At 41.6% G+C, this 14,156-nt stretch overlaps 1 protein-coding gene across 1 annotated transcript in view; it reads left to right on the top strand.

The window, feature by feature from the left end:
• Positions 1-2,370: 2,370 nt before the first annotated feature.
• The window catches only part of LOC311128743 (nck-associated protein 5-like), a gene marked incomplete at both ends in the record, with an annotated part of 114,858 nt that continues 103,072 nt past the window's right edge, over positions 2,371-14,156 (top strand). The window contains one exon of the mRNA XM_084160993.1: positions 2,371-2,399. Coding sequence (XP_084017119.1) covers positions 2,371-2,399 — 29 coding nt within the window. The remainder of the gene's footprint in view (positions 2,400-14,156) is intronic.

Consider the following 14,156-nt stretch of genomic DNA (forward strand, 5'->3'; position numbering starts at 1 on the left):
AAAAAAATATATACAGTGGGGAGAACAAGTATTTGATACACTGCCGATTTTGCAGGTTTTCCTACTTACAAAGCATGTAGAGGTCTGTAATTGTTATCATAGGTACACTTCAACTGTGAGAGACGGAATCTAAAACAAAAATCCAGAAAATCACATTGTATGATTTTTAAGTAATTAATTTGCATTTTATTGCATGACATAAGTATTTGATACATCAGAAAAGCAGAACTTAATATTTGGTACAGAAACCTTTGTTTGCAATTACAGAGATCATACGTTTCCTGTAGGTCTTGACCAGGTTTGCACACACTGCAGCAGGGATTTTAGCCCACTCCTCCATACAGACCTTCTCCAGATCCTTCAGGTTTTGGGGCTGTCGCTGGGCAATACGGACTTTCAGCTCCCTCCAAAGATGTTCTATTGGGTTCAGGTCTGGAGACTGGCTAGGCCACTCCAGGACCTTGAGATGCTTCTTACGGAGCCACTCCTTAGTTCCCCTGGCTGTGTGTTTCGGGTCGTTGTCATATGCTGGAAGACCAAGCCACGACCCATCTTCAATGCTCTTACTGAGGGAAGGAGGTTGTTGGCCAAGATCTCGCGATACATGGCCCCATCCATCCTCCCCTCAATACGGTGCAGTCGTCCTGTCCCCTTTGCAGAAAAGCATCCCCAAAGAATGATGTTTCCACCTCCATGCTTCACGGTTGGGATGGTGTTCTTGGGGTTGTACTCATCCTTCTTCTTCCTCCAAACACGGCGAGTGGAGTTTAGACCAAAAAGCTCTATTTTTGTCTCATCAGACCACATGACCTTCTTCTATTCCTCCTCTGGATCATCCAGATGGTCATTGGCAAACTTGAGACGGGCCTGGACATGTGCTGGCTTGAGCAGGGGGACCTTGCGTGCGCTGCAGGATTTTAATCCATGACGGCGTAGTGTGTTACTAATGGTTTTCTTTGAGACTGTGGTCCCAGCTCTCTTCAGGTCATTGACCAGATCCTGCTGTGTAGTTCTGGGCTGATCCCTCACCTTCCTCATGATCATTGATGCCCTACGAGGTGAGATCTTGCATGGAGCCACAGACCAAGTGTGATTGACCGTCATCTTGAACTTCTTCCATTTTCTAATAATTACGCCAACAGTTGTTGCATTCTCACCAAGCTGCTTGCCTATTGTCCTGTTGCCCATCCCAGCCTTGTGCAGGTCTACAATTTTATCCCTGATGTTCTTACACAGCTCTCTGGTATTGGCCATTGTGGAGAGGTTGAAGTCTGTTTGATTGAGTGTGTGGACAGGTGTCTTTTATACAGGTAACGAGTTCAAACAGGTGCAATTAATACAGGTAATGAGTGGAGAACAGGAGGGCTTCTTAAAGAAAAACTAACAGGTCTGTGAGAGACGGAATTCTTACTGGTTGGTAGGTGATCAAATACTTATGTCATGCAATAAAATGCAAATTAATTACTTAAAAATCATACAATGTGATTTTCTGGATTTTTGTTTTAGATTCCGTCTCTCACTGTTGAAGTGTACCTATGATAAAAATTACAGACCTCTACATGCTTTGTAAGTAGGAAAACCTGCAAAATCGGCAGTGTATCAAATACTTGTTCTCCCCACTGTATATAAGGACAAATATTGTAGCCAACTTCAGGTGGAATGAATCGCATACAAATTAGGCCTATTCTTTAAAAACAAATGTTGAATTAATTATGGTTACGAAAAGCGTCATTTATCAGTGATTTGTCTTGTAACTTATTATCCGCTCTGCACAGTTATTTTCACAGGAAATAGTTTGGTTGGTACACTCTTTGGAAAAAAAGGTGCTATCTAGAACTTAAAACGTTTTTTCGGCTGTCCATGGAACCCAAAATATTTCTACCTGGAACCGAAAAGGGTTCTCCTATGGGGACAGCCGGAATACTCTTTTTGGAACCTAGATATGTTTTTCCAATAAAATGGTGCTTTGCCAGACTAATTTAGCTGGCAGATACAACTCTTATTTTAAGATATGGCCACATCTGCATCCTCCCTAAAGGCATTTTTCCAAATGTCATGAGTTGGGATGTAATCATACCTGTCAACTATGGGGCTTTTACACATATTTTTGGAGTTTATCTACAGTAACATGCCATTTTACTTTTTTCTTATGTTGGTGAAAAAAGTTAACACATGTAGCCTGCTATCTTTTTATTGTATTAAATGATTATGATATCATGCAAGATTGAGAGAAACAATAATATTTATTTATGGTACTTACCAGTATTAATTCCTCTTACAGCCTGAGCGATCTGAAAGCCTAGCTGGAGAACAAACAACATCTGGGCGTGGAGAGAGGAGAGGGACGAGGCTCAGCAAGGACATTAGCAGATGGTGTCACTGCAACAACACTTCATCAGGTACTGTAACACAACTTCATATCCACCCACACCACCTTAGGGAGTCATGCAGCATATATGTAACCAAAGCCAGGGGGGAAATGTCTCCCCTATACAAAGCAGTTCAATTGTTTCCCTTCCCTTAAGTGTGAGGGAATTACAACTGTAACTTATAGATGACAATATGGCAACTCAAACCACACCTCACCAACCCCCTAAACACCATGCCAACCCACAACAAGCTTACAGTGAGGGAAAAAAGTATTTGATCTCCTGCTGATTTTGTACGTTTGCCCACTGACAAAGAAATTATCTGTCTATAATTTTAATGGTAGGTTTATTTGAACAGTGAGAGACAGAATAACAACAAAAAAATCCAGAAAAACGCATGTCAAAAATGTTATAAATTGATTTGCATTTTAATGAGGGAAATAAGTATTTGACCCCCCTCTCATTCAGAAAGATTTCTGGCTCCCAGGTGTCTTTTATACAGGTAACGAGCTGAGATTAGGAGCACACTCTTAAAGGGAGCGCTCCTAATCTCAGTTTGTTACCTGTATAAAAGACACCTGTCCACAGAAGCAATCAATCAATCAGATTCCAAACTCTCCACCATGGCCAAGACCAAAGAGCTCTCCAAGGATGTCAGGGACAAGATTGTAGACCTAAACAAGGCTGGAATGTGCTACAAGACCATCGCCAAGTAGCTTGGTGAGAAGGTGACAACAGTTGGTGTGATTATTCGCAAATGGAAGAAACACAAAAGACCTGTCAATCTCCCTCGGCCTGGGGCTCCATGCAAGATCTCACCTTGTGGAGTTGCAATGATCATGAGAACGGTGAGGAATCAGCCCAGAACTACACGGGAGGATCTTGTCAATGATCTCAAGGCAGCTGGGACCATAGTCACCAAGAAAACAATTGGTAACACACTACGCCGTGAAGGACTGAAATCCTGCAGCGCCCGCAAGGTCCCCCTGCTCAAGAAAGCACATATACAGGGCCGTCTGAAGTTTGCCAGGAATGCTGCCTATGACCCCAAGAACACCATCCCCACCATCAAACATGGAGGTGGAAACATTATGCTTTGGGGGTGTTTTTCTGCTAAGGGGACAGGACAACTTCACCGCATCAAAGGGACGATGAACGGGGCCATGTACCGTCAAATCTTGGGTGAGAACCTCCTTCCCTCAGCCAGGGCATTGAAAATGGGTTGTGGATGGGTATTCCAGCATGACAATGACCCAAAACACACGGCCAAGGCAACAAAGGAGTGGCTCAAGAAGAAGCACATTAAGGTCCTGGAGTGGCCTAGCCAGTCTCCAGACCTTAATCCCATAGAAAATCTGTGGAGGGAGCTGAAGGTTTGAGTTGCCAAACGTCAGCCTCAATAACCTTAATGACTTGGAGAAGATCTGCAAAGAGGAGTGGGACAAAATCCCTCCTGAGATGTGTGCAAACCTGGTGGCCAACTACAAGAAACGTCTGTCCTCTGTGATTGCCAACAAGGGTTTTGCCACCAAGTACTAAGTCATGTTTTGCAGAGGGGTCAAATAATTATTTCCCTCATTAAAATGCAAATCAATTCATAACATTTTTGACATGCGTTCTTTTGGATTTTCTTGTTGTTATTATGTCTCTCACTGTTCAAATAAACCTACCATTAAAATTATAGACTGATCATTTCTTTGTCAGTGGGCAAACGTACAAAATCAGCAGGGGATCAAATACTTTTTTCCCTCCATGACATTTAATGGTATGTTTCAGGAATTTCAGGTGTAAAATAATGGAAGAATGGCGCCGTAGGGGATAGCTGCCGTTTTACGGGCTCCTAACCAATTGTGATATTTTGTGCGTATTTTTTCACGTTGTTTGTAACTTATTTTGTATATAATGTTGACGCTACCGTCTCTTATGACCGAAAAGAGCTTCTGAATATCAGAACAGCGATTACTCACCTCGAACTGGACAAAGAGTGTGTCTTTAATGAGTCTGACGCGAAGGATATAATGTTGCTCCCGGACAAAGCCTAAATCCCTGTCATTCGCATGAAGAAAATAAGGAAATACAGGGGATGCAGATCAGGGTGACTTGTGAGAATTCGTCGGCGAGTGGGCAACCCGCCTCTACCATCTGTTCTATTGGCCAACGTGCAATCATTGGAGAATAAACTGGATGAGCTCCGTTCGAGACTATCCTACCAACGGGACGTTAACAACTGTAATATCTTATGTTTCACCGAGTCGTGGCTGAATGACGACATGGATAATATACAGTTGGCTGGGTTTTCCGCGCATCGGCAGGACAGAACAGCTACGTCCGGTAAGACGAGGGGTGGTTGGTGTGTATCTATTTGTCAACAACAGCTGGTACGCGATGTATAATATTACGGTATTCTCGAGGTATTGCTTGCCTGAGAGAGTTTTCATCTATATTTTTTGTAGCCGTCTATTTGCCACCACAAACCGACGCTGGCACTAAGACCGCACTAAACGAGCTGTATAAGGCCATAAGCAAACAAGAAAATGCTCATCCAGAAGCGGCGCTGCTAGTGGCCGGGTAGTTTAATGCAGGTAAACTTAAATCAGTTTTACATCATTTCTACCAGCATGTCACATGAGCAACCAGAGGGAAAAAAACTCTAGACCACCTTTACTCCACACACAGAGACGTGTACAAAGCTCTCCCTCACCCTCCATTTGGCAAATCTGACCATAATTCTATCCTCCTGCTTACAAGCAAAAACTAAAGCAGGAAGTACCAGTGACTCGCTCAATACGGAAGTGGTCAGATGACGCGAATGCTATGCTACAGGACTGTTTTGCTAGCACAGACAGGAATATATTCTGGGATTCATCCAATGGCATTGAGGAATATACCACCTCAGTCACCGGCTTAATCAATAAGTTCATCGACGACGTCTTCCCCACGGTGACCGCACGTACATATCCCAACCAGAAGCCATGGATTACAGGCAACATCCGCACCGAGCTAAAGCCTAGAGCTGCTGTTTTCAAGGAGCGGGACACTAATCCAGATGCTTATAAAAAATCCCGCTATGCCCTCAGATGAACCATCAAACAGGCAAAGCATCAATACAGGACTAAGATTGAATCCTACTACACCGGCTCTGACGCTCATCGCATTGGCAGGGCTTGCAAACTATTACAGACTACAAAGTGAAACCCAGCCGCGAGCTGCCCAGTGATGCGAGCCTACCAGCCTACTTCGAGGCAAGCAACACTGAAGCATGCATGAGAGCACCAGCTGTTCCGAATGACTGTGTGATCACACTCTCCGTAGCCGATGTGAGCAAGACCTTTTAAACAGGTCAACATTCACAAGGCCGCAGGGCCAGACGGATTACCAGAACGTATACTCCGAGCATGCGCGGACCAACTGGCAAGTGTCTTCACTGACATTTTCAAGTTTCCCTGATCGAGTCTGTAATACCAACATGTTTCAAGCAGACCACAATAGTCCCTGTGCCCAAGAAAGTGAAGGTAACCTTCCTAAATGACTACCGCCCATAGCACTCACGTCAGTAGACATTAAGTGCTTTGAAAGGCTGGTCATGGCTCACATCAACCCCATCATCCTGGAAGCCCTAAACCCACTCCAATTTGCATACCGCCCCAATAGATCCACAGATGATGCAATCTCAATCGCACTCCACACTGCCCTTTCCCACCTGGACAAAAGGAATACCTATGTGAGAATGCTGTTCATTGACTCCAGCTCAGCATTCAGCACCATAGTGCCCACAATAGTCATCACTAAGCTAAGATCCCGGACTAAACACCTCCTAGACTTCCTGACGGGCCGCCCCCAGGTGGTAAGGGTAGGCAACAACACATCTGCCACGCTGTTCCTCAACACGGGGGTCCCTCAGGGGTGCATGCTTAGTCCCCTCCTCTACTCCCTATTCACCCACGACTGCGTGTTCAAGCACGACTCCAACACCATCATTAAGTTTGCTGATGACACAACAGTGGTAGGCCTGATAACAGACAACGATGAGACAGCCTATAGGGAGGAGGTCAGAGACCTGGCAGTGTGTTGCCAGGAGAACAACCTCTCCCTCAAAGTGAGCAAGACAAAGGAGCTGATCGTGGACCTCAGGAAAAGGCGGGCCGAACACGCCCCCATTCACATCGACGAGGCTGTAGTGGAGCGGGTTGAGAGTTTCAAGTTCCTTGGTGTCCACATCACCAACAAACTATCATGGTCCAAACACACCAAGACAGTCGTGAAGAGGGCACGACAACACCTTTTCTCCCACAGGAGACTGAAAAGATTTGGCATGGGTCCCCAGATCCTCAAAAAGTTATACAGCTACACCATCAACAGCACCCTGACTGGTTGCATCACCGCCTGGTATGGCAACTGCTCTGCATCTAATCGTAAGGCGTTGCAGAGGGTAGTGCGTATGGCCCAGTACATCACTGCGGCCAAGCTTCCTGCCATCCAGGACCTATATACTAGGCGGTGTCAGAGGAAGGCCCATAAAATTGTCAAAGACTCCAGTCACCCAAGTCATAGACTGTTCTCTCTGATACCACATGGCAAGCGTTTCCGGAGCGCCAAGTCTAGGTCCAAAAGGCTCCTTAACAGCTTCTACCCCCAAGCCATAAGACTGCTGAACAATTAATCAAATGCCCACCCGGACTATTTGCATTGACAAATACTGCAACGCTGCTGGGTTTTTCAGTTTATATAAAACTAGGCTACACTGCATTACACTCTGCAATGGATAGGCTATCACAATCATGGAGCCTTGGCCTGTCCTGCTCTTGCTGATGTAAACCCTTTTGTGCTGCCTAACCAATGCATGTGCTGTGTACGGTGGCACTTCAGGAGGCGAGTCAAAGGCTTCTTACGAAAATATTTTTTGGTCCAACAAATGCAATATCTGTGCGTGCGGACTAGGCCAACTGATGTCCTGTTCAGTTTGAAAGGGAGAGCGCGAAGATGAGAAGGAGGACCGAAGGTAAGCTTGCTACTGCTATAATTGGTTTAAAACAATATGTTTAGTTTCTTATAATGAAGCTATTTATCAGAGTTATTGACCTCACAATAAGCCATAATCGAGTAATTTACATAACTTACATTACTATAAAGCGTCAGCCGCAGAGATGGACAGCGCATAGGTGCTGAAAGTTGTCTAATTCATTTAAACAGTCTTCATTTTAATTTGACTTTAGGCTACTAACAACAAGAGAGCTTTGTGTTGGAGTGTATTTCTTCCTATTCAATAAATAAGAGGTAGGTCTACCTGTTTGACAGATAAAATTATAGTCTACTAACCATACACTCCTTAACTATCTTGGTGTCAGTGAAGGGCTTGGTGTGTTAAGTTAAAACCAGGGCTCGAATTGAAGGGGTATGTGGGGGTATTGTGGCTTTTGTTAAAGAAAATTTATAAAAGCATAGGCCTACACCTTGTTAGCTTAAGATTTCTTTTTTTTCAGTCTGGCATTTAATAAATAAATTGTGATGCATTTGTGACACGCTAAAAGCTCGCAGGAGCACTCAGCATCTCAACAACACATCAACAACAGCACAAACAACATGCCTATACATTTCGCATTATGACTTACAACTAAATAATAATGAAACGAAAATGCTTTATTAGGCTATACAGTCATTACAGTGCCTTTGAATTCACTTTTAGAAACACAAGTTTGCAGTCTTTGGTTTGAGGATCATGCGGTGAGCTATGCATGCCTAGTTTGTTAATTTAGCTTAGAAGATGCTTTTACTGTATATTCCCATGTCCTAATCACAGTCAACACAAGTCTATTTTGTAACAACAATATCATAGAATAAATTAGAAAATGATAGTTTTCCAAATGAAAAAAAGTTACAAGTGCATACAGGCCTACCTGATGATATGCAGCTGCTGTGTAAAAAAAAAAAAAAAATTAATTGATGATACTTCAGTTTGTTCTGGTTCTGTTGCACTCCATTTTTACAGTCGATAGACAACTTTAGCACTGTTCCAAACTTAGACTATGAATAGAAATCAAAATGTCTCCGGTGCTGCAGCATGCGCCCATTCGTTGTCATGCTCTGTTGTGGTATTTAAAAAATATTCTGCTTGTCTCCAGTCATGTAAAATGCATGAAATACGTTTATAAAATGTTTTTTTTTCTCAGACTGCAAATAAGATGATAGATTCATGCAGTGCTTTTATTATAATGGAGATCTTTTCACGCCTACCCTTGTCTGATGTGGTCTGCGAATCCACAAACTTCTGGCTACTTTGCCATGTAATGCGTACAAAACGAAGAACAGTTTCTAAAACTGCATAGGCCTCTCTAAAGCTCTGGTCTGTCCTAGGAGTGAGGGTAAATGGTAGGCATGTTCTCTGCTATCCACTTTATGTTTTAATTATTATTTTGGGTATAGAGAACGGTCACTTGTTTTTTTTCAAGGGGTCAGGGAGGCTCGGGTAAAAATATATTTGATTGAAGGGAGGGCCATCCATTTTCATTTCAGAGAGGTCCGATTTTCTCCTGGTATCACTCTTTATAAATAATGTACAACATGCGAAAATGAAAAAAATTAAGAGTTTGCGCATCTTTTGATAATTTACCTTAAAGGTAACAAATAACCAAATTTGTATTAAAAACATTTTTTTCAACATTTACATTTTAGCAGACGCTCTTATCCAGAGGAGCAATTAGAGTGAAGTATCTTGCTCAAGGGTTCATCGGCATATCTTTCACCTAGTCGGCTCAGGGATTCGAACCAGCAACCTATAGGTTACCGGCCCAATGCTCTTAACCACTAGGCTACCTGCCATCCTAATAATCAATAGATTATTCAGTATTTTGACAACCCTGTTGTAAGCTTGTAAATTATATAAAACTCAACCGTTTATCTTTTCCAGTGATGAAGACATGGACGTCTCACGGCAGGGTGGGGTATGCAGAATGGATAAACTCTGAGCACCTCTATCTCCTAAATGTATTGACATTCAGGTCCAAAAAGTAACTTTATTACCACTTCTACCATATAAGTTCAATAAGTTATTGAAATCAAATGGAACAACCCCATAGTGACCCCATGATAAACCCAAGGCAACCTATACAGACTCCAGACAAGGTAACCCAACCCAAACACTGTCATAACCTATTCAACCATGACCAACATATCATGGTGATATTCCACCTCAATTTCATACTGTCTATCACCACAATGAATCAATGTTATATGAAGCTACCCACTGGGCACACACTGGTTCAGTCAACGTTGTTTCCACGTAAATTCAATGAAATTATGTTGAACCAACGTGGACTAGACATTAAATTGATGTCTGTGCCCAGTGGATAGGTCAGCTTTAAATTCAGTATACGGTACTGTCATATGTTAAAGTTTTTTTTCAATGAACAACAACAACGCCAGGTGTGAACACTTTTCTCTAAAACTTAAAATGAAGTGTTAACCATTTGCAGAAAGCCGGCACTGCATTTATTTTATATCTATCGCCTTCTCAGTGTGTGAGAAGGGAAAATAAGGCTGCTGTTGCTGCATTATGTCCTACCAACTATTAGACCGGTGACAAGCATGCATGCTCCAAGGGTCCGATCCCATCTGCATGTGCTAAGCGAGGTGTGAGATTAGGCCCGAATGATTTATGTCTATAAATTAACTCACTCCTGTTGAGCTCAAGATATTACACACATCATTCAGAGACTTGCCACTGAGTAAACCCAAGCAAAATGGGAAAAAGTCACATATTATTCTGTCATTGTAGGTAGTATAGGAAAGTGGAACGCTGTGTAGGTCTACAATGCTACAATGCAAACTGACATTAATAATATGACCTATCAGTGACAAGCATATCATCAGGTGGATGTGGCGAATTAAAAAGTAGCCGTAGTAATTTAGAGAGCGTATAATACCCATTTAACCTATAGGGTCAAGTGACACATGATTTTAAATGGCTTTGAATTGACAACTTCAACATAATTATAACAATTGTAAATTGTATTTCTTCACACAATAGTGTTTATTGAGTAATTCTTCTCAAATTGCATACCATTTCTCAGTTGGTGTCTGATACTCCACAGTAGAGCTTGTCGTTTTGTGCAATGTTGGTGATTTCAAAGCATGGAAAATGTAATATTTCATAAAAGCACATCCAACCAAACACATTCACTAGTTTATTTTATATCTTCATGGCACTTGCTCCTCTGAACATGAACATCATACAGTGTGTGAGAAAGATGTTTATGCTCTTTTTTAAATGATTTAATTTGGATTCATTGTTATGATTGTAGAGTACTAACGATTCAAGTATTTGAAATGGAGTGTGTAGAAATTCCAGTGAAATTAAAGTTCCGTCCATAATTGTATGTATATTTTAAAAATCCAGCATTAAAGAATGATATTTGTGAGTTACTAATGAGTAATAAAAATAAAACAACTGACATGGAAAAAAATTCAGAATTCAATTTGGGACGTTGCAATGCACTGTGGCACTCCCACTGACATTAAACAATAAATATTATGACAGAACCAGAAAATCAATTAAAGCAAATGCAATATGAGGTTGTGTTAATGAGCTTTGGGACATATGTCGTCAGTCAGATGGAAGTGAAACCCATAAGCTGTGAACAGTGGAGAAATTCCGGTGCGTTTGAGATACCTTTCCCGTAGTCGTCTAATTAAGAACGCAACATCGATTGTCACTTATTTTCATAACAAAAACACTGATGTGTGCTTTCAACCACAATTTTGTAAACAAAACAAATGCATGTAGTGTACATTTGAGATAAAAGTTAACTAGCTCTTCAGTTGTTCAGCTGCATAAAAAATAAAGTATGTTATTGTAGACAATTAACATAATACTTCACAAGGTAGTTGATGTAGAATTACGTTATTAAGCTTTTTGTTAGAGTTCCATGTTAATTGGGTCCTAACTCCTCTGGTTTGAGGGCAGAGGTAGCTGTAGATGTAATGCTCAAGTTTTTTTTTTAATGTAGCGCTAAAGCACTGTTCTTTCATTAACAAGCACAAATCTGACATTTTACAACTATGAACAGGAATAAACCCAGTTTAACAGGCACACAAAGGATTGCCTCCCCACAAAAGTAAATGAGGTGTAGGCCTACAGAAAGTTTGTGGTTTCGTCTAATCGAGGCGGATCCGAACAACTGTTGTACAGACCTAAACTGCAAACACACTTTTGCAAAATGAACTAACACTATCACAACTTAAAATACATGTTATGAAAAGAGCTAACTCTGTCAAAACAATATCATGAATCATCAAATTAGAAGGTCATCTCACCATTCATTAGATAATGCCTAAAACAAATATTAGCTATAACCATCAATAGGCCAACTTTTTCTATGGAAAAGAGTAAATGGTATGAGATGGTAATCAAACATTTCATAGAGGTGAGACTATTCTTAATCTCTGAATAAGGATCCAATATTTCCCAAATAGTTTCCTTCACAGTGTTCAAGCAATCGAGAAAACTGTAAGACTAATTCTGCAGATTCTTATATTTAAACCCATCAGACTTTTCCATTTTAACGAGGGGAATCAGTGTCTGCTGTGAGGCTGGCACAGCACCCACCATCGACCATGTGCTCTTAAGGTGAAGAACTTAAACTTGTGTGATTTAATCTTATCCATGCATTTTTTAAAGGTGGAATTCCCTCATGAGCTACTGCCCATGTGTGTAAGTGATCTTATGAATTCACTATAGACGCATGATGTGAAAGCCAGGGCAGACAGAGTTCACCAAAAGGTCAACAATGAAAACACAGTGAAAGCACTGTGTGACCAGGCTGTGTTTTTGGATCTTGGTCAAGATAAGGCAATAAGAGGTCACCACGAGGTGGACCTGCGTGACCCCAATCCATGAAGGAGCAAGCACCTGATTGTTTTCCTGTCTCTAAGATGATTTGTGGCTGTCACGATTAGAGGCACATATAACAGTAATGGAGTAAAACATTTGAATAATAATTGAACAGAGTGCTATACAAGGACCATACAAGCCAGGTATGTTACTGCCTGCCTCCTATCCTATCTGTGTGACAGTAGGCCAGCTATATATGTCTGTGTGAACGTGTTTGTGCTTTTACATGTGTACATTGTCTGTCTGGCAGTCCCTCCATCCCTTTGCCTTCCATTTGCCTGCCTGCCTGCCTGTCTGCCTGCCTGCCTGTCTGAACTGTACGTCTGTCTGGAAAGATGACATATCATATAGCCTAATTTCATGTACTCCATGAAAACAAAGTAACTGTTGTAAAGATAACTGTGATTAGGTGGTATCTTAGCAACATTTCTATAGTTTGTTATGCATGCTTGTTAAAAGCAGTGAGCAGTTAGTTCTGATATTTTGTAAGCTGTAAGAAATGTAAGTCTTGTATGAGGAAAATTATAACATATTTAGGGTATTTTTTCAAACTCCATCCATAGTGCTGCATTGAGCTAAAGGCTATTACTGATGAACTAATTACAAGCAATGGCATTAAATGCTGCATTCACCCTGCCCTTGAGGAATGTAGGTGTTGGATAGAGACAGAGGGAAGAGGGCAACACTCCCAACCTTTATCCCTGCCAGAAATGGAGTCATGGGATGGGATCGACACAGAGACAGGACCCTCCTTGTTAGTGGATAGAAGGGACAGAGGGTGGAACATCTCGTTTTCTGAACACGGGAGCACTCAGGCTCACATTATTCCTCACTGGCCTACATAAAGAGGCCGAAGACCCATTTTTTCCAAATGCCCACTCATACACACGGAATGCTAACTGGCTCCCAGATACAGTATGGATCTGAGGAATATGTGCACCATGTTTGTAGCGTTATTTAGATGGAACAACAAGGTCCCTGAAATTGGATTGGAAAAACAGCATGGGGTGAGTGGTTGACTGTGTGTGAGAAGAAGAGTCTAAAGCAAGGTTTTATTGAGGTTAAAGATAAACAATAGTTTGGTTTAAGAGCATGCCATTTTATATGAATTGCAATGTATGAAGTGAGACGGAGCTGAAATGTAATGAGACGGTGATATAATGAATGAGACATTGCTGTGATGTTCTGAGGCTGGTACTATATGTGATTGAATAAGGGGGCTGAGATGTAGTGAGACAAAACTGTGATAAATGCAGCATTAGAAGAAAGGACAATTATAGAAATAATACATCTTTAAATATAAGGAACTGGAACACAAAAGTACTAAAAAGTCCAAAGTTAGGTAGGAATCAACATGGTAGGGATAAAAACACAGCAACAGAGGACATAGAAGGCACAGTATGTGGGTATGTGGGGGAAGAATGGTTGTGATGGAAGATGGGGTGTGTGTTTTTGTGATTGGAAAAGTGTGGTGAGTTAAGTGAGTGAAAAAGGAAAATGGTTGAAAAAGCCAGACCCCATGTGTCTGTGAGCAGGAGTTGTGACAGAGAGAGTTTTCAATTTTGTGCAGATATGGGATATACATTTTAAAATAAATTACAAATATATAATATGTATTTATTTATTGTCCTATCATGATGGAACGGTCCCCAACCCAAAACCCTAGACACCCACATGAGTGACCCACACACTAAGGAGAAGTCCTTCTCTGTTTTATAGGCCTACTGCAAGTAGCCTATAGGCAGCCAAGACAGAAAGATAAACATGGTCAGAGACCCACTAAAGCAGCACTGCCCCCTCAAGAGTCTGAGGCTGCCTGGCAGGGTTGGTCCAACAAAGCCAAAGCCCCCGGGTGGGTGAGCATAATATACAAGGAATTTCTCAAAGCTGCTAATGAGAAC

This window comes from Coregonus lavaretus (assembly GCF_964263955.1).
Source record: "Coregonus lavaretus genome assembly, chromosome: 5".
Classification (NCBI taxonomy): domain Eukaryota; kingdom Metazoa; phylum Chordata; class Actinopteri; order Salmoniformes; family Salmonidae; genus Coregonus; species Coregonus lavaretus.